Here is a 20,848-nt window from a genome sequence, read left to right as displayed (position 1 = left end):
GTTTCCCTGACATTCTTCCTCCAGATTCGTGAAACATGGGCCCTTGATGTTGGATACCTAAGGGTTGCAATCCTCCCGCGCGTAAATGTATTTATCGATGTTATATTTTCAAGGGAACGAGTTTAATGTACAGAATTGGCTTAAAGGCTATGAATTGTACACAATACCCGTCGACAATTTGATAACAAGAGACATGAATGAAACGCTTCTTTTGCTATGATGTCTTCGGGCGACGTGCCAGCCTTAATATCAAAATGGCTAAAAAAGAGAGAAAAATACAGCCGACAGCGGTACCTCTGGACACTTTGCCGGAGCTTTGTAGTATGACGATGCACCACGAGATTTCGGCCCGCGGTTCGCTTATGCTAGCTGGAGATGGCTCCGCGCTGCTTTTCGATACCTTGTCCCCGACAAGACGGTGAGGGAGAGAAAAGTCGGTCCCTAGACCATATGAGACAGATCCCTTTCGTTGGCACCTCAGTTCCACCTTACTGACTTAAACTGAGGTTCGGCCATGTATATACATGATAATGTAGTCATTTTGTCTTCCATATGGTACGTTTTGTGGTTTGAGCATGCGCACGGGCTAAACCGATATAATGACAGAATTAAGGATGACTCGTGGTCAAACGACCTGTTGTCTTGGAGTAACCGTTAGTCTTGGACTCCTTTTACCTTATTTCATTCTTACAATTTTTATCGCCGTTTTCCCGAAAACGATTGCTCCTTCGACGGATTGTTGACATTGTTCACGGAATCGGGTCGTCACTCGAAGAGCTCTGTTAAAGCCGTTGCTATTTTTCTGTTTTTGGCTATTAAGTCAACACTTATTACCGCCACCTGACTGGTGACTCACATTGACATTTACTAACCTTTGATACGGTATCAAGTTTTCCCCTATTACACATTTCACAGTGGTTTCTTTTTTCTTTTCTTTCTTTCTATTGTTGTTGCAAAAAAGTTATCAGACATTGGGTGTTCAAATTTTAAGTGAGCGCTGCACTGAGTCTTGTTTGCGCTAATTAAAAATATTATTGTCCGCCAAATATTGTGAAACAGTTTTTCAGTGGGTAACATTCTCAGGAGACTTAGACAGACAGTCGGGCCAAAAAAGATGATGAGAAGGAATATTTGTTGTGCTTCTTGTTGCAAACTCTCATTTAACCCAATTACTTCCCCCTTGGTTGGAAGGGATTGTTTATCATGAACCCAGCTTGTTTTCTTTTTTTCTTTTTTAATCAAGACTAATCAGACATTTAAAAAAAAAAAAAGGCTCTTTACTAACCAATCAGTTTTTAAAAATTCTCGCTACCATATTAACAGCAAACCAACAAACGTTCCTTACTGCGCAAATCACTTCTCAAGTTCAACTACCAACTCAGATACAAAATTTGGAAAATCCATATCCCCCGGCCACTTTTCTCTTTAAACAAGACGTTCCGTTATAAAAGATTAGCACTTCTTCCATTTCGCACCGTGTCAAATGTAATGTTTAAGTGTCTTTCTGTCACTGCATCTTAAGAAACTACAGGCTTTAGTTACACTTATGTCTCTTCAGTAAAATAAGGTACAGTAGAAGTCTGGGTAACTTGACTGAATTCCAGTAACCCGAACTTCTCGTCACAAATGTTTACAACCCACGGTATTTGTCAGTTATTTATTTCAATGGTTGGTTGACAGCTGGATGAAAATAACCAGGCCAGAACCCGTTTATACCAGAACGTCTTCTGCAGAGCTAGTGTGCACAACTCCTAATTATGTTACATGATCTCGTTTCATGGCAACCCCTTTGTCGACTAATGCGGGCTCAATCCGAACTTAGTCTCCAATTCCTTTGTTTATGTGATCATGGTTATTTTATGTTTTGTATTTTTAGAACCCACGCCCACTGAGATGGGAGCTTGTTCACGGGGATTCCAGGCATGTTGACAATCATTCCTCCTTTATCACTCGCTGGTTTCCAGACAAACTTTCCTTCATAGCCTAGCATGGTTACTTGTGTGTCTTCAGTGGTGATTGGCGCTCCCAAAGTAAGCTCATCAGAGGAAGGCCACTTAAGGAGAATAGCGTACACCGCATGAGCTTTGGAAGTGTACCTAGGAGAAAAATAGGAAATCTGAGTGAGAACCACACAGCTATGTACATGATCTTTAGTTTAAATTTAAATGGGGTTTTGTTAAAAAGGGCAAATAAATGGCTCTTTGAGAATGGTGCAGAGTTATGCAGCACTGTAAGGGTATGTGTCAAGGGTATGTAGAGATTATCAAAAACGAGAAAGATCTTTGTTAAAGTAGCGCATACCACCCAATTATAAAGAGCATTACAGTATTTGTAAAACTGAGCCTACATAAAACAAAGTTCTGTTGCTTAATTCAAGATTTGCCTCTCATTCAAATTGAGACTTCAATACATCACGCAATTTACTTCTTCAAGCAATTCTCCTCTCATTGAATAAACATGCAAGGTATTACTTTTATGGCTCTCTCTCTCCTCCAAACAATAAAAGCTCTCACATTTCAAAGCAACCTTTACAAATCACTTGTACCCATTTGTACAGCGCTGGCTCTATGGGTATGGCTTAAAATAACTTCAACAGAAATTAAGCCATGAAATATTTTCTGTCGGTTGCAGAAAAAAGCCATGGTAAAGGACAGGGGTGACTCAGTATTTCAGAGGAATTTCTTTGTTGTCATTTGCTTAGTCATATACAATACTGATCAGTACCCCATAGACATGTGTGACGCCAAAGGGTATAGCTTTTGAGCTTTTTTGGTCCAAAATAGGGTATAGATTTTTACCATTTTGGTCTGAAAGAATAAAAATGAGTATGGATTTTACAGAAATGGGTAGGGATCCTTCAGACCAGGCCTGAAAATTATGAGTATGAATTATAGAGGCCAGGTCTGAAAAAGGGTACTGGAAAATTACATATTTTGGTCTGAAATAGGATCAGGGTTTGGATAACTGAGCTGCACACCCCACCATAAATATTTCCAAGGAGTACTCACTCCACCCCTCCCCCCCTCCTCTGATTATTATCCTTGGGCCTCCAATCTGGTCCTGTGAACAGTCACTTCATTATATATAAAATATGACATTTTCAATCAGGACTTGGTAATAAGGCATTCTGTTCACACTCAGGCTTACAGGTCTAGCCAGCCTGTCCTGATATAAGGTAAGAACCTGAAAATCAGTGTTTATGACTTTCACTGACGTACACATCCTTACCATGTATATCGTTACTTTTGGGTTAAGTGTTAAGGTGTCTTAATAACTTCTGTTTGTGATTAGAGGTATTTTAAAAAATTAAATTCTGTAATATTCTTATAACACTATACACACCAAACATGCTTGTTAATGGTGTCATTCTGAACTCTCCAGGGCTTGCTGCTATAAATAGCTTCACCATTCACGGACAGCCATTCACCCATCTGCAGGAGTCGTTCCTGAAATATTGGTACAATACTGCCATCTGCAGTTGGTCCAACATTCATCAGCATATTTCCACCACAGCTATTTATAACAAAAGACAGCGTCAGTCAGAAAATCTCTTCACTTTAGACTTATTCAAACCAAAGGCACTTGCTTGGCCTTACAGAAATTGAATTTCTGTACAAGTTTATCCGCTATAATTTAAGACTCATGCAAAAAACTGGATAATGGACAGGAGTAGAGTAAGATCGATTGCATTTCAAAAATGATTTTCATGAATGATGAACCATGGTTTTACCAAAGGAGGGTACAGAGTACTGAATTCTTTTGACTTATTTAACTGTAAATTTATAATCCTTTAACAGTCCTTTTCAACCTTACAATGTCTTATAAAATTCCTTATAAAAAAAAGAATACAACTCACATCCTCTCAGCTAGTATCTTCATAAAATATTTAGCAATTACTACTATAATTTTACAGCCTTGCTACCTACGACCCCACAAGCTCATGTAGCTTTAATACTCATCGTTTGAAAATAAAGGCTAAAAAAAAAAACAAAAAAAATTTTATATTACAAAAGTCATCTTTCAGGTGATTGGAGCAATTGCCCATTATTCATAGACCCTCAAGACACCAAAACAGTTAGCATTTTTTGCATTTGACTGTTATACAAATAATGCAAACAGCCTTTGAATGCAAAGTCTGAAAAATATGGCAAGAAAAGAGTAAGTGACACTGGAAGGGGCATGTTAACCTGCAATCAGGCGTCTTTTTTTCCCAGGATGAGTTGAAGGGAGGGTGGGTATGATTGTAGGTTAGGGGCATGTGAGGCTTCTGTTTAACAATCCAAATGTTTAGCATCTTGTGCCTCAAGAATTCATACTTTCAGCTATTTTTCTCCCTGTGTGAAATTGTCAAAAGAAAAAAACACTGTTTGGCAGACTACAGTCCCTTTAATTAACGAAAAACTTTTGATATTTTTTAGTACACCTCTATATCAACTGTAATGTTAGTTTAATCTTTGCTTACCTTACAGTAGAAGCCAGCTGGTACAAGAGTTCATTCATGTCTAGAACATCCCCCATTACCATATTTCGCCTGAAGCCCCAAGAATACTTGTCCACTGTCATGGCATTTTCCCATTTATGTTTCTGGAGTGTACCTGACAGTGTGGAGAATATTCATCACCAACTGACCAAAAGTCAGTTTCTCCAAACAAAATCAATACATTATTGAGCAGAGATGTAATAAGAATATAGAAAATGATGTCAACTCTATGCAGGAGTATTGATTCTCTATACCAGCACACTCTTAGAACAATATGTTTTAGATATGTAATGTAAAACAACGATTTTCAATTCAGCAGAAACGTCTGCCTTCTTCAGTGCAAATGTTACAGAAGATGCAAATTTGAACAGAAATAACTAGAAATGCTAATGAATATGTATAGAAATAAGAGAAAAAAGTATGCAAAAAAAATCTTACATGTAGAACACTGGTTGAACTTTAAACACTATGCACCTTTCGTAAATACAGTTGAACCTCCCTTTGCGACCACCTCTTGTAAGCGACTACCTCTCATTAGCGAACACTTTTCCAAAATACCAAAAGTTTTCAAGTCAAATCACTATAGATGGAACTTCACGTAGGCGACCACCTCTCGTAAGCGACCACTTTTAGAGATGATTGTTTAAAATTTTCCGCAGCTGTTTTTAACCTCCCATAGGTGACCACTTGACACACAATCTGCTGTATCTCTCACAGGCGGAAAGTGAAAAATGTTTCACTGTAACATATTGGCCATGCCATTACAGCAGACACTGTAAAATCTCACAGTCGGAGCTACTGGAAGTGTTTCCCGATATAGCTTAGTATTGAAACAATTGATAAAATACACATGCACTATACTTCACACTGAAATAAACTTTAATCAGATTGAATCCCTTGTAGGAAAAAAAAACGCTCTTATGCTTTTGCTTATATGTTCCGTTCCCTGAAAAATTTAGACAACACCACCTGGAGTAATAAAAGAGTCACGTTTCTCTCACAATAATTGTCTCAATCACTGCATTAAGTAATTTGTGAGAAACAAACAATAATCACCATAGACCCTAAGATGTTTTGCCTAGGATAATTTTGGACCAGTCTTAATATACTTGTAGCTAAGAAAAGTTATAACTATGGGTTTCGATAAGCACTGGCAAAAGGGTTAAGTCTCTGCAATTACCATAAGTAAATTACCTGAAAGTAAGACCCACTGTGGTCTGACCTCTGGTAAACGGCCACCTCTCGTAAGCGACCACATATCCTTGACATTATGGGTGGTCGCCTATGGGAGGTTCGACTGCATTAAGAATGGACGACAAGATGCTCGGGAAGTATCTCAGACTTTGTCTCTACACCCAGGTGTACTACGGGTACTGGAGAAACCTATAAGCTCTGTCAGTAACAAAATGCTTGAGGTAACAAAGCAATGGACTGGAATCCTGTGCTTCATCCTGCTCCAGACATTTGACTGGAAAGTAGTTTTAAAAAAAGAGTTAATCCCACTTTTACTCCACAATACCAGTCTAATGCCCCATCCTTGGTACTCAATTGATCTGGTAAATTACAAGGAAAACAGATATATGTCAAAATATTATTTTTCAGTTACTCAACCTGGATTGTATCGGTCTGTGCAGGTGAAAGTTCCTCCATGATGACATTTGCAGCCATTGTCACACCAACGGTCATTCGTCAAAACAGTGTCTTTGACAGGGCTATAAACCAGGATGGTACAATGCCATTAATTCACAGAAAATCAAATGTATGTAATTCATCAAACTGGACATTTTCAAGGTAAACACATGTAAGAAAATTGAAGAAGCTTTGTTCAGCTGAATCATTGTGTATTTGTGCCCTTTTCTGGCACGCCCTTCAATTGGTATAAGGCAATTTCCTTTTCAAGATAGATAGATAGATATAGATAGATACGTTTATTAAGACACTACATGGCAGTATAAACTGAATTGCGTAGAGAAAAAATTACAGCCAGCAGTGATTACATATTTTTTGATTCAGACAATTTTGTCCCCAAATGTCTGCCCACCTTTCATTATAGAGCCAGGCTAGAAACTCACGGCTACCCCAGTACGTATCAGGTCCATGTGGGCCATCAGCATATAAATATTCAGGTTTGTATGTGTTGATCAAGTCATACAGCTCAGGCATCAACACCTCCTGTTGATTAACAACATGCATGTGAGCAATTAGTGTCTCAGTCTATAGGTTTACTGGTTTAATAGTTGCGAGTTGGTGTGTCCTAACAACAGATTTCAAGTAATCACTCATGGTCAGTCAAAACAAAAGGAGTAGCACTGTAATAAAATTGATAAAGTCATATATAAAACCCCAGGGGGGGTACTCGGGTATATTAGTTACGGGGAGGTCCGAATGAGGCCAAATTTTGAAACCCAAAAAAAGTCCCGTCACACTAAGGAAAACCCCAAAAAAGTCCAGCAGCCAAAAATGCAACCCAAAAAAAGTCCAAGTTTTTTAAGCATCAAAAACAATAAAAGTACAAAACACCAAGAGAATGCGAGATATTTCATGCGTCCGACTTTATTCATTCCTCATGCATCTGTCACATTTTCATCAACCCCAAAAAAGGTCCTTGCCAAAATCTTAAGGGCAAAAAAAGTCCACCAGACAATTTCAAACCCAAAAAAAGTCCCAAGCCGAGAATTTCAAACCGAAAAAAGGTCTTTCCACGTCCCTGTCACTAATATACCCGAGTACCCCCCCTGGGTATAAAACAGTGTCCATAAAGAAAGGATTAAACTGCATTTGAGCAATTATGTCAGGATTCAATTTCATGTTACTATCAAAACATTAACCAAAGCAAAAAAAATAATTAATATATAAATCACTCTTATTTACACTAAATTAAAAACTGGTAAGTACTCTTGCTGTAATCAAATGAGTTAGGCAAGCAAATTATTAAAGGCAATTTAAATATCATTTAAGAAGAACATTATTTTGGTACCATGAGTGAAAACCCAGTTAAAGAAAATAATTATAATAATTATTATTTTCTTTAATTTTCTTTAGTGTTGTCTCACACCATTATAGTTATTATAATGGTAAGAGACTACACTTATCATGTGAATTAGCCACTTTGTAATCAAATTATTTGGTAATTTAGAGTGATTTGTAATTGAATATTGAGAACAAAACCCAAATGCTCCTCCTTACTACAGCCTGACAGCACAAATAACCCAAATGAACCAATCAGAACTTAAAGCAAACACATGTGACAGGTATCAAATGGCAGTGCTGCTCCTTACCTTAACATAATCTTGTGTAGTGAAATTATTTGCAACATCCTTCATATAAAATGGATGAAACCACTCGTACAATGAATGGTATAAGCCAAGCGTCACATTGGTGTTTTTCCTAATGGCTTGTGAGAATTCAGCTGGAAGGTTTGAGAGATGAATATAATTCAATGAGATATACATTTATTTATCTTACAAACTCATTCCCTAGTACAGGTCAAACATTTTGATAAGGTTTTAATTTCATGTGACATGCAAATTAATTGTCTTAATAACAAATTATCTATCTAAATGACACTTATATAAATAAGAACAATAAATATAATACCAAAACTAAATCTTGTTTAATTATCATTTTATTAATTCACCATCAGTAGCAGGTGATCTTACCAACAAGATCCCTGTGGGGTCCATTGTCAACAGAGTTCCAGTTCCATGATACGTTAGATCTCCAGTTTGTCCAACCTTCATGATGTTTACTTGTCAGGACTACATATCTGTTGATAAACAAATCATTATCGTCATTATCCGATCCATTCCTAGGTGGCACATAGACTGCTTCATATAAACAAACAATACTAAATATGACTGAGTATTAAAGTGATCCTGGTAATTTTATTTTCAAAAGTTGAAATTGTTGGAGCATAGATAATTGAAGGCAATAGTTATGAAACCTGACAAACTTCTTTGTTATATGTTTTTGTTTGCCTTTTTGGCCTTGACCCTGCACAAACAACAATAGAATTTTAAATGTGTTGGAGCAACTGACCAATCGAAATGTTTTTGTGAAGATATTCAACTGTGGTGTGAACATTAAAACAATTATGATCGTGCAGGGTCACGGCCCTTCCAACATAAATTGCAGCACCATTGTTTTCATGGCAAGGTTTCATAGCCAGTCCCTCATTAACTATGGTTGGAGAGGGTGTTTATTAAGGTTACTCTCAACTTTCAAGGGTGCCTTCCAGGAAATCTGTCCTAAAAACTGTTATTAGTATATCACTGTAAAGTTAATAAATGAAGAAACCTCAAGAGAACACTTGTTACCTTTAACTGTTCAATTTGCTTTGTAGGCATGCAAAAGCCTTCAAATGTTAAGCTGGCAAATATTGTTTAACTGAATTACCAGCCTTAACACAACATGTAAAAACGAAAGCCACGACTAATATTATTACTCAAGAAAATGGGCTAACACAAACACCTCCACCAATGATTTTCATTAAGAAATGGCACACACTTTCTAACATTAAATTTTAGTGTGTAAGGCTTTCTTATTACAATTGGTTCCTGAGAAAATCCAAGGTACAGTCAGACCATGGGAATCGTTTTTGTCCTTGAAGAAGGCAGAGAAACACTTTTTGTGGAGCTATAATTTTGTGATTGAATCGAAATAATTAATATTCGAAATTTCCCATGGATGGAAAGTTGACAAATGCCCTACATTGGGGACCAAACCAATGACAACTGTCTTTGTCAACTGTGGTTTTTGGGGGAAGAGAGGGGGGGGGGGGGGGGGAGCAGTCAGGCTTGGAGTTGACTGAGCCACAAGTCTGAAATACAATGACCCATGGGACAGATCAAGACCCACCTTTCCAACTTCTTTATGCCCCCATTATACATTACCTTGCTCCTGATTTGGCCAGTATCTCTGCCCAGATGTTTGGGTCAAAAAATTCAGCTTTAAACATTGGTGCAAAGTCAGCATATTCAAAATTTGGAGGATAATTCTTTTTCATAAATTCTACGTATTCAGGTCTTTGCTGTCCTTTCCAGCGGTACCAGAACCACTCCGATCCAAAACTGGGCACTGAGTACACCCCCCAATGGATAAAGATACCAAACTTGGCCTCGTCATACCAAGGGGGAAGAGGTCGTGAGTCTAGCGACTCCCATGTTGGCAAAGACATTGCTCAGCGAGAAGATAAGAATACAGAATGATAACCAATACATCATTTCTGATTAGAATCCTATCCAAGAACTTTGCCAGGAGATTTTATAAAAACATCAAATGTTGTAAGTTTTTTTTTTAAATACGCAGCAGTATCTTCGTGTGCAGACGTCGCCGTGGAACAAAATGCGAGAATCAAATCAAATCTGCAGTCCTGCGAAGAAAGAAGCTATGAATTAGTTAATTTATAAACGTTTATATCCAACACTTCAAACAGAAAAGAGGAGAATTGATGACTTACAGAAATCGGAGTCCCAGCAAATGATTTTTTGCTCGATCGCTTCTCACTCGGCGCTGCAGAAATGAGAACAAATTTCCACTGAAACTCGTGATAAATTTCGAAATCAACGCGCGCACGTCCAGATCTGAACAGAAGGGGGTCTGCAGTAAAAGTACTCGCGTCTGCCACTGGTTCTGCTAGTTAGGGAATCTCAAAATCTAATTTTTTTTGCAAAACGTTTCTGAAAAAATTTCACGCGCATTTTGCAGTTGATAAAATCCCAACTTCGTTACCAGGATTCTCTCTGCCAAACTAAGGGCGCGAAAAGTAAACCAATCAACGCGAAAGCCAAAAAATATATAATATTTTGTTGATATCGCCTTCTTTTTTGTTATTATTTTTCGTTGTTATTGTTCTGTTTTTTTTTTTTTGGCTAAGTTACATCTTTTAGTTTTGTATTCTATCTTATTCTCCAGTCTTCATTATTTGACAGACTGCAAGAGGCGATCTGCTTTTTTACCTAACCAGTGATTGAGGCCAGATGTACTTTAATTTGAGGGATTTTTCTGTAACAGCATCACTTCCCAAAATGGATTTTTAAGAAAATGACGTGCTGTCTAGTTAGGCATCTTAAACTTTTTACAGGGGAAGGCCCTTGCTATGGCACATCCCAATTAGCTTTGACCCCTGGAGCGCACTTGTCAATCATCAATGAATGAAACGCTGCAGCGCTTGGCAACGGTTCGCTGAGAGAACAAGCGAACGTTGAAAGACTGAGGAAATTCTGGCAAAAATTGATCATTGAACGGAATAGCAGTGCCGACTAACTATGTAATGAAGAAACGATTATGTGATAGGTAAGTTTTAGTCAGATCTGTAGCACAGTGTCTAGAAATAAGCGAGCACATTTATTAACCTGCATGGTTTGTACAAATCAAGCGCGCAAGTTTTCTCGCACGTTGTACGTACATGGGGCATAAGTGTGACCGATTTGAGGAACTTTAAAATCATTTAAGCTATTTTTAATAAAGAGACTTAGATTAAAAGTTCTAAGAGAATGTTCACCCTTTTTTTCTCAGAGATCAAGCCCCCGAAAGTACCATTGGAAACGACTGAAACCATCCCTCGAAAATTTTGCATTCCGTAAACACAGGTAAGCTTAAAAGTGCAATGTTTTAAAAACTAATCACGGCTTGAACGTAAGGTTGACGTTGTTTTTGACTCGATTTTGACACACCAGGTTAGTGCCGATAGATTATAGGCAGTTTTCCTTATATTTCGAGTTTGTTCATGCAGAATTTCCAAGGTTAGAAGTTTTCATTTAGAAATTCTGACCAGACGTTCCACCGGCGCCAAACGCAACGCTTAGACATTTCAACAATTTTCTTTTTGTCTCTACTGGAGATCAGTATTAAAATTAAGTCAATTTCGGTGGTATTTAGAAACGACTTTTTACACATTCACAGCTCATCAAGTATTGAAAGTGTTCAAAAATTCAAGGACATTCTGCGTTTTGAAATCGAAACTAAGCTTATACATGTCTCTCAAAACTCAAATGGTTTCCACAGCAGACTGCAACGACAACACCAATGATCATTGCATATTTGAGTGAACAACGTGTTTTTTTCCTTGACACGAATATTTGCTGGAAAACTTACAAATATGGCCAAATGCTATGAACGAGGTTGAACTGCCTTCCGGTCTCGATCGAGTCGCTCGTTGCCATATTCTCCGCTTTAGTAGTTTGCGACTTGTCGGCAAATCATGCTTTTTTTTCAAAATCTATTCCTGCATTCACAGAATAATGCTCTCTGACGATATTTGAAATTTGAATCAAAAGCTCTCAATTCAAATTTACTTAGATTCTCAATTTGCGGTAGTCACACTTTCGTCATAGCAACATGGTACAAACAGAAAACACATTGAGGCATTAAGAAAGTTCCAAAGAATTCAAAAATTGCTCGCCTCTGATTACAAACAACTCAAGGAAAAGTGAAATTTCAGAATTGGTCCTGAAGTCACTTTGCTAGAGCCACGAGAAAATATTTTCATTTTTTATGATTCAATCCTTGCTGTTTACCCACGTGCAACCCCGGGATCAAGTGATCATGTCCCAGAGCAAGGAGCGAGGCAAATTAGAGCAGCTACATTTTTGTGTTTATATTTGATTATTTCAAAAGGATCCATTCGTTTACTTCAGATACATATTTTAACAAGTTTGCTCAAAGGTTTACATTATGTTTTGCGCTGAAAAATATAAAAGACACCATTTTAGATTGCTTTCAGTAATTAACATGCAGATCCAGATTTGTTTTCTTAAATTTGGGGTACGAGTTTAAGTGAGTTTTATTTAACCTACTTGAGAATGTTTTAAATTTCAGAATTTTTTTTTAAATACAGTAAGGTGGGGAGGGGGGGGGGGGGGGTCAACGCCTGATTTCCTTCGATTTATTCGTTTGCGCATCCTTACTGCGCGAGCTGTGCGTGAAATTCGTGTCGCAATATCTGCGCCAGATAATAAATTCTTTATTAACAAGTGCCAAAAGAAACATGCCCAGAGTCTCTGGATTTACGATTTCTTATAACTAACTACTCTAAAAAAGAACTAATCACAAACTATTGACAAATGTGCCAAGACAGTTAGATAAAATTGAAAAGGCATCTATTAACCAAAACAGCGTTTATGACGTTCAGTTCTGACAAGTGGCAGGATGTAAGGGTGTCCCCTTTTCCTAAGGCTTCTTAATCTCTGTGGTGGCCTGAAGCGTTCATGACGGGATGAGCATAATCAGCAGTTATCTTACCCATAAAAGCATATCTTTTATAGTAATTACATCAGTTATAATTAAGTGTATATTTGTTTCCGATCCACTTGCAGTCGAGCGCACATGCGTAAATGTATCATGGATAGGTTACTTTCTTTATAGTTCTCGACGGATTTTCATAGATGCGACAAGAAAATCCCTAAATGTCGAAGATTAGACTTTCCTAGGAACCAGATTACAGGATGCAAAGGATAGACGGTGCTCCGGGAAAAAATGTAAATGACTTATTTATTTCATTTTTAAAGCCAAAATATAAAATCAAATAAAAATAAAAATGGCGGGCGGAAAGAGAATGATCTGGGGGATAGTTTTTGTTTCATTGCTGTTCCCGGAAAAAGAAGACAAGCGAGATCACGTGCATTCGAGACTAAACGGCACTTTGACTTTTTTGCACCATTTTAACTGGTAACGGGCGACAAACGAACGTAGCGCGCAAAATGCCTTCCTTTTAAGAAAGACGCCACGAGACAATGCGACATAATAGAAGTATGATGAGTTACTAGTAGAAAATCCTCTAATGGCTAAGAAATGGCCTAAGTTTTAACAGTCAGACAACTTCCATAGTTGGATGCTCGTAAATGTTCCATATGTGAGTGAGCAACTTAACTCGGCGTTACTGTTTCCGATTTACTTGCGGTTGGTCACTACTTTTACTAAGCGAGAACAAGCAAAGTGTATGAACAGATCTATTAAAGAAACACTTTAAGAATACCAAAAATACACAATTTCTTCGAAAAGGTGCATGTTTGGAGATCAGTATCCTTGTGTCGGTATCATTGTGTCCTTGTAAATTAAATATACTTTCCCGTACAGGGAATAGGGTACTACTGTCTGGATTTACTAATGTTTAGGTTTTGTGAACCTCCCTTCCCCATGAACTGATACTTCCGGGTCCAGTTGTTCAAAACTCGGTTAAAACAATCCTGGATTAACGTGAACTTTGATTCGAGTGTAATGACTTATTATTAAAGGTTCTGCCAAAGAGTTTTGAACTTCAGTTTTGAGTTAGACTTGTTTTTAGCATGAGCCTAAAATTAGCTTTCAAAACCCACTTTAAAGGACGATGCCTACTATTGTTACTGCGCATACGTTCTGCGCATCGCAAGATACTCGGGTTTCCTATGGGTGGCGCCTACTAATACAGGAATATTTTTGCGCGGTTTAAAACTATACGGAGAAAGTAGAACTTACCAAATTCCTTTGGTATCTCAAAAGAAAATTGGGGGTAACCATACATTTTTCAGAGAAAATTAAGATTTAATTTAGGAAAAAATCCCATACTTGTACATTGCTTTATATTTTGGCGCTTTTTAGAGATATTGTTGCTTAATTATCTCTAAAAAATGCGTGGTTACCCCCAATTTTCATTTTGGATTCCAATAGGCCTCACTAAGATCTGTTTTTCCCGCATAGTCATAAACCGCACAAAAATACTTCGGTATTAGTAGGCACCGTCCTTAAATGAGAGATGAAAATCTCGGTTAACTTTTAATCGTGGGTTAGCGTTAATCGGCTTTCGAACAACCGGGCCCAGAAGTCAAAACTTACCAAGTATACTTTGTTTCGAGTCTCATACAAGGCTCTATTTTGAGCTATATTTTCACCTTTATTTAATGCATTTTAAAATGAACCCGGTCGATCAAATAAATGAGAAATTACGTCCATAGCGAAAAGTTTTTTGTTTATTTGCTTGTTTCGTTTTACCTTTCTTAGGGTTCATGTCAAAACAGTATCACAGTAGTTTTCACACATCAGTCCCTTCTCTAAGCCCTCCAATGGAATACCAAGAAGAGCCAACGTCAACTACTAGAAAGATGTCCTGTGAAAACCGTTACACCTTGATCAATGATTTCCCGCCGATTGAGCCGTTGAACTATCATGGTTCATCGATCGAACAACAACCTCACCACGCCGCGTTATCGCCTGTGTCGACCACATCAAAAGATTTCTCCTGTCGTTACCCTCTTGGGCCGTACACTTATGGTTCTTCCTCAACACAGGGTATGCAGCCTAGTCCAAATGGATTCCCCACAATTTCTGTAAACTCTCCGCCAAGCTGTGATATTTGGAACAGTGCTTCACACAGAGACTTGCTAATGCCCCCTATCAGGTCATCGTCTTCGAAACCTGACAACTGCGTTGTAGTTTGGTGCAAGGACGCTTTGCAGACTACTAACACAATGCTGCAAAATCAGCCCTCAGTTCAACTGCCTCTGAACGCTCCTCATAGCGAGCTCACTGCGCAGTATCAAAAGCGAAATCTACTTGGAAATCTCGCCAGCAAAATTAAGATTCAGCGCCATGTGTTTCATCCAAATGAAGCTTTGAGGCTGCCGGGATTTGAAACACACAATGGATCATCCCCGACCTGGAGTGTTAATTACAGCGAAACTCTCAGCTCCGTAGGTCAAAGAGGACAAAACAGGTTGTCTTCGCCGTTAGCTGCTGGAGCCATGATAGATCCTAATCTCTCTCCCTACTTTCCTGTATCCTCACTCAACATGGCCGCGCAGTTTCCCCCGTTTCACGAGCCTAAATTTGCACCCATGATGGGCTGGCAGTGTCCACCGCGCCAGAGCCCTGAAAGCGAATCAGGGATGTTCAACTCGTTCCTTCAAGCAGCCATGCGCCCTAAGACTACCCCCGTGGGGTACACGTTAGATCACGTGTCTAACGTACAGCTTCCCCGAGGAATGGGCTGCCAGACGCCTATTCCATTGGTTACCAGGGAAACGACTCCACAATATCCCGATGTTCAGTACATGTTCCGTGCAGCAAACCTGCTAATGATGCCAAACCACGTGCCTCAAGAGGAAAAACCTGTTTACGAAGAAGTACCGAGCAAAATAAATCATGTTCCTAGTGTCCAAGAGGAGGCACCTCATCAAGCGCAAAACGAGGCCAGGGAATTTAAAGATGCAGTGAGCGAAGAAAGTCTCCATCAGAACAAATCACCAAAATCTCATAGGTGCAAGTTCTGTCAAAAGATATACTCCCGTCAGTCAGCCCTCAAGGTTCACATGCGAATCCATACAGGGGAACGGCCATACTCGTGCACAGTTTGCAAACGGTCGTTCGCGCAAGCGGGAGGTCTGGAATCTCACACCCGTTCGCATACAGGAGAAAAGCCATTCAAGTGTGATGTCTGTGATCGGCGTTTCTCGCATTCCACTGCTGCTAGGAATCATAAACGCATACATACGGGTGAAAAGCCTTTCAAGTGTGAACACCAGGGGTGCGGGAAGGGCTTCGCCGATCAATCGACGCTCAAGAAGCACCGCAGGATCCATACTGGAGAAAAACCTTTTCAGTGTCCACATTGTTTCAGAAAATTTACCCAGCTTGGAAACATGAACAAGCACATTCGGTGCAGACACAACCAAGGTATGAAGAAAAAGGTTTAATGGCTTTACATTAATTTAATCTCCTATGTCTCATTGCCACCCGATCTTCAAGGCATTTAAAGGAAACCTCCACTGTTGAGATAAATCAGCGCGCGTCAGCTTATTCCAAGTATAGGTAGACAACAAGGAAATCGTAATTCACTGTCAGACAAAACAGGATTTGTTTATCGCCCATTTTCACTGTTTTTACTTTTTCCCGCGCAACGCCATTTTGGATTTTATGACGTCATATGGTTGCCAAGTAATTTCACACAAAAGAAAGTCCGTTTTCCGACAAAAGCGGCAGTCGAAAGTCCTCGTGAAATGCAAATTGCGGGAGATCTGAAGATAATCACACCCAATTGTTTCGACACAAAAACATTCTTTCCACTTGTCTAAACAAAATTTGGAATTAACTATTCTCAACAATTTAACGTCAATTAGATTTACATAAGGGTGGAGGTTCCTTTACATGTATCAGATAACTTACACCGTGAAGTGACAGTGAGCGCAAAGCGTGACCACTGGGTTAATCTGCATACTTTCGTGAGATTAACGATCCAATCAAAAATACACGGTTGCTGTCTTTGAGTTGGTTTCCTAAATCATTGATCGCAGTAGAGTCGCTTCCAATAGCAAACGTCCCAGAACATCAGTCCAATATCTTAACAACTACCATAACAAGTAAAACACTGCGTTGGGAAGTGAGTTGCCTGAGAGTTGAGCAAAGTGCAGATTTTATTCCTATCTTGAACATAGATTGTAATCAACAAGCTTGTACGACCCCAAAATATAAATGCGCAATTAACAAGTTAAATTAGTTCGGATTATACTCGCAATTTCAGTCGTGTCGAATTTAACTCAAGCCCGGGGTAATCTAAAAAAATAGGCCAGTTCCGAGTCGATGTGAACCTCATTATGAAAGCGAAGCTAAGTACAAAGCTTTTCATATGATAATCTGAGCACTTACCATTTGTCAGTACTGGCCAGCCAGACCGTTCAGTTCGTAAACGGAATCAGTACCAATTTGACGGATAAGTTTTATCCTAGTCCTTCGAATTTCTACAAAATGGCGCGGACCATTTTTGGAGTGATTATTTTTCAAGATTTTGCAGCACCATCCCTTCAAAATAACTCATTTGATTTACAGACTGGCTGGCCGGACTGGCCAGTTCTGGCAAATGGCAAGCACTCTTAGTTTTTGCAATGAATTAAAGCTAATTTTCAAAACTTTGCAGTTAGCTTTGCTTTCACAATGAGGTTCAAAGCAACTCGGAAACTAGACTATTGCAGTAAATCAAGTCATTAACCACATGGACAACACGTGATACACTTTGCTTCGAGATATGTGTGGCCTTAAAGTCAAAAAGATTGCAGATTCAATTCTGATTTGTAATTTGGACTGTGTTCAACGCGAACAAAATGTAAATTCGTAAAATATAAGGCCCAGCCTTGAATTCTGATTGGACGATTCAAGATGTCCTTGAAAGGTAGGCGAATTAATTGAAAAATGGTCTTAATGATGTCAGTGAAAACTTGGAGTCAGTGCGTACATGTTGTCTTTTTATTGCTTCTTGAAACTCCAAATATAAGGCTGGTAATTAGAAAATAAAACCACGTCAATCGATACGATGCAAGAAAATAAGGGCAAGTTATCTCTATTCTTGATCAACACTCGTACGGAAATGGTGATTTCACAATTTGGGTTAAGATTTCGGATAACCATGACAAGCGATGAGGGGTGAATAGGCTCTTCAAAAGAATTGCGAAAACTCTCTTTCGTAGTGTTCTGATAGCATTTCAAGCGTTACTTTAACTGAATATTATTCACTGATAAAGTAGCAGCCGGAATGTCGACGGAAACAGTAATTTTTCGCGGGAAATACTTATCTAAAAAGAACTCTTCTTGTGAAAACGCCGTTATAAGAATATTTTTGGAAGTTGCACACTTCGGACAAAAGGCTCTTGATGGTGTTTATTCCAAGAAAATCAGACAACGATCATTTTTCTATCGGGTGTAGAATGGACAGAGTAATCAGCAAGGATGACTAATCTCTAGTTAGCTAGAACTCGATGTGTTTGTTTGTCCCATGAGCAGGCTCCGGGACTAAGTAGATGTTAACTGTACGTTGTGTTTTTTTGTTTCTTAAATGTATGTGTTACGACAGATTAGTACATTTGAAATAGGGTTCTACAAGGTGAAGCCTTTTGTCTTGTTAAAAAGTTGAGTTTAGTATGCTACGAATTCATTACTGCTTTTAGCATAGCCCAGTTACCGACTACTTGGGTAAGTTGCGAAATATGCCTCACTATGATTGGCTGCACCGTGGCGTAATAGGGAGCTTTAGCAACGACGACGGCGACGGCAACGAGAACGTAAAAAATAAACAAAAAGACAATAGGCTTAATAAACAAAACAGTAACTCTGCACGTGCATTACACTTTTTGGTACATTTTGTTGCCGTCACTGCACGTCTAGGACGTGAAATTTCCTGATGTTACGTTTTATGGAGGATGTAAATACACGAGGACGAATTTTTTTTCTCTTTCTAAACTTGGGTGCGGCTCCAAGAATTCAACTCCAGAAAATTTCACCTACATTTGACATTTGAAGCGAGTTGGAATTATCGCGACGACGTTTGAGAAAACGTGAATTCGTTTTACCTTTTCACTGCCGTCGTCGTTGCTAAAGCTCCCTAATGGCCTGCCCTGGGGCCGGGCGCCTGCAAGAAAAATTGCCGAACTAACAAACCAACTACCTAAAAATAAACCTTCTCGCACACCACTGGTAGCCATGTCAAGCTGGCCGCCGCAGCCTGGCCTTAATTGTAAAACCAAAAAAATGTACAACTTACTAACACAAAAAATGGGAAAAAAAACGACCAAAAAGCAAGGTTTGTACATTCATACTAACACAGCATACAAACTGAATTCTAAGGGTGGGTGGGTGGGATGGTCAGTAATGGCGGACGCAACAAAAAAAACTGCCCGCCTTAAGGTTACATGACCTAAACCCAGGCCCCAGTGGTGTGTGAGGAAACATTTTCCACTTATTTGTTCCACTCAGCCAGTGGAAAATTACCAATATTTACTCAATTTCGTATTGAATAGATCGGTTACTAGGTTATGTTAAAACAAATTGACAGCTTACCCTATCATGGTTGGCTCAAAGCCGGCAAACATTCGCTCGGATGTTGATCGAGGCGCAGATTTCACTTGAAGTCTACAGTGCATGTGGAGTTATGAACTTCTGTAAACAGGACGAAGGACAACAAACAAATTTTTACATTTTTTTATATTGCTGAGGAAGTAACGACTTCTAGACTTTACTTAATTATAAATACAAGGTTGAGTTCACCGAAAGGATTATATCTGATAAAAAAAAATGATAAGTTAAGTTTACTGTAAACTAGAAACAGTATTAATATCAAATAAAGGAATCTTGAGTTTTATTTTGAGTCTGGTCATTTTTCTCCCTAGCTATAAAAGTACTTCTTCTCGATTGTAACTAGCTACAGTCAACTCTTGCCTTAAGGACACCTCCCTTCTAAGAACACCCGGTTCTCACCCTGTTAGTATGGACAGAGGTTGAAGTCCCGGCGAGAAAGAATTACAGCAAAATACTTCTCGTTATTTTACGGACACAAAATTATAGTGGTCCGGAAGGAAAGTAGACCTGCATCCTCCGAAAAGTCTATTTTCACTGGACCCTGATAACCTGCAGCTGCATTGTTTTCTTAGGGCTAGGAACATTGTTCTGTTGTTCGTTCTTTTGTCCTCTCCACAAACCACGTAAGACGTTGCAAAAAACAAAACAAAACAAAACAAAAAAAATCTTCATAGCGCGAGCTGACTGCACTTTTCAAAGGTCGACGAAACAGGCCAAAAAAATTCACTGAGCAAAAACAGTCACTGGGGAATAGACGCAGTTATCATCATCACCTTTTCCCAGCACTCAGCACTCGGCCATAGTTGTCGTCTCATTCACTCGGGAGCCTTTCAGAGAATCAAACGATGGCATGTTTAGCCACCTTTTCCTCAGTTGTTTTAAGACCCTGAGTGTTGGTCGTCCAGACTCAGTCGCGACTTCCCGCTGACGTAGCAGTCCGATGCTTTACCATTCGAGGTAACCGGGCGGCCGTTGCCTCGTGTTGCAAGTAAAAGGAAAAATTGCGGCCACTTGCAAAAGAGCCTTCAGTTGGCTTTCCAAACGTCTCAGCCAATCGCAGTAATCAAATTGGCATTTAAGGAGATGTCGCAGGAAGGGGGAGAGCCACTTTCACCCAGAATTTTTTAATACCATTATTTAATTTTACTTTTCTCTTTCTCTTTAAACAAGGCGGAGACCTCTCCAAGGTCCCGTTCTCGGGTATTCGAAAATTTTTTAGTATCTCGGAAATGGATGAAATTATCCGGCTACGTCCACATTAGCGTTTTCGCAAGTTTTCCACAGTGGCTGTCTAATGCGCATGTTTCAATACTACGCATAATTAATTGTGTCGTCAACGCTTTCAGAATGCTCTGTTTTCGTCATCCACTCCAAAAGGAAAGACCTTCGTTTCAAAAGTTTTTCAAACTTTGGAGAGCATTCTCGAAAACACCTCCGTTTTTGATCGTGTTAGTGTGGACGGTGGGCAAAAACGCGGAAAAAAATCTATATGCGTTTGCAAATAAAAACGAATCAGTGAGAATGGTGCGAATGGCGGACCGCAGAAAGAGCTAG

General features: G+C 39.1%; 2 protein-coding genes across 2 annotated transcripts; one reads left to right on the top strand and one right to left on the bottom strand.

Annotated features, from left to right (window-relative positions):
* Nucleotides 1-1,852: 1,852 nt before the first annotated feature.
* Nucleotides 1,853-10,185, bottom strand: LOC146472585 (alpha-L-fucosidase-like). Its single transcript, XM_085119336.1, has 9 exons — nucleotides 9,939-10,185; nucleotides 9,373-9,851; nucleotides 8,140-8,246; nucleotides 7,759-7,889; nucleotides 6,522-6,652; nucleotides 6,092-6,192; nucleotides 4,463-4,595; nucleotides 3,343-3,513; nucleotides 1,853-2,096 (listed from the first exon to the last, which is right to left on the bottom strand). Exons 2-9 carry the CDS (start codon nucleotides 9,654-9,656, stop codon nucleotides 1,853-1,855), a joined length of 1,302 nt encoding a protein of 433 aa, XP_084975462.1. The 5' UTR covers nucleotides 9,657-9,851; nucleotides 9,939-10,185.
* Nucleotides 10,186-10,640: 455 nt separating this feature from the next.
* On the top strand, nucleotides 10,641-18,668 carry LOC146472584 (uncharacterized). Its single transcript, XM_085119334.1, has 3 exons — nucleotides 10,641-10,774; nucleotides 10,997-11,070; nucleotides 14,456-18,668. The coding sequence occupies exon 3, from the start codon at nucleotides 14,461-14,463 to the stop codon at nucleotides 16,144-16,146; it is 1,686 nt and encodes a 561-aa protein (XP_084975460.1). The 5' UTR covers nucleotides 10,641-10,774; nucleotides 10,997-11,070; nucleotides 14,456-14,460; the 3' UTR covers nucleotides 16,147-18,668.
* The last annotated feature ends 2,180 nt before the right edge of the window (nucleotides 18,669-20,848 follow it).

The sequence above is a fragment of the Pavona decussata genome, unplaced genomic scaffold (assembly GCF_977016875.1).
Source record: "Pavona decussata unplaced genomic scaffold, jaPavDecu1.1 SCAFFOLD_98, whole genome shotgun sequence".
Lineage (NCBI taxonomy): Eukaryota > Metazoa > Cnidaria > Anthozoa > Scleractinia > Agariciidae > Pavona > Pavona decussata.
The sequence above is the reverse complement of the archived record's forward strand: the minus strand, read 5'-3'. Positions and strand labels throughout refer to the sequence as shown.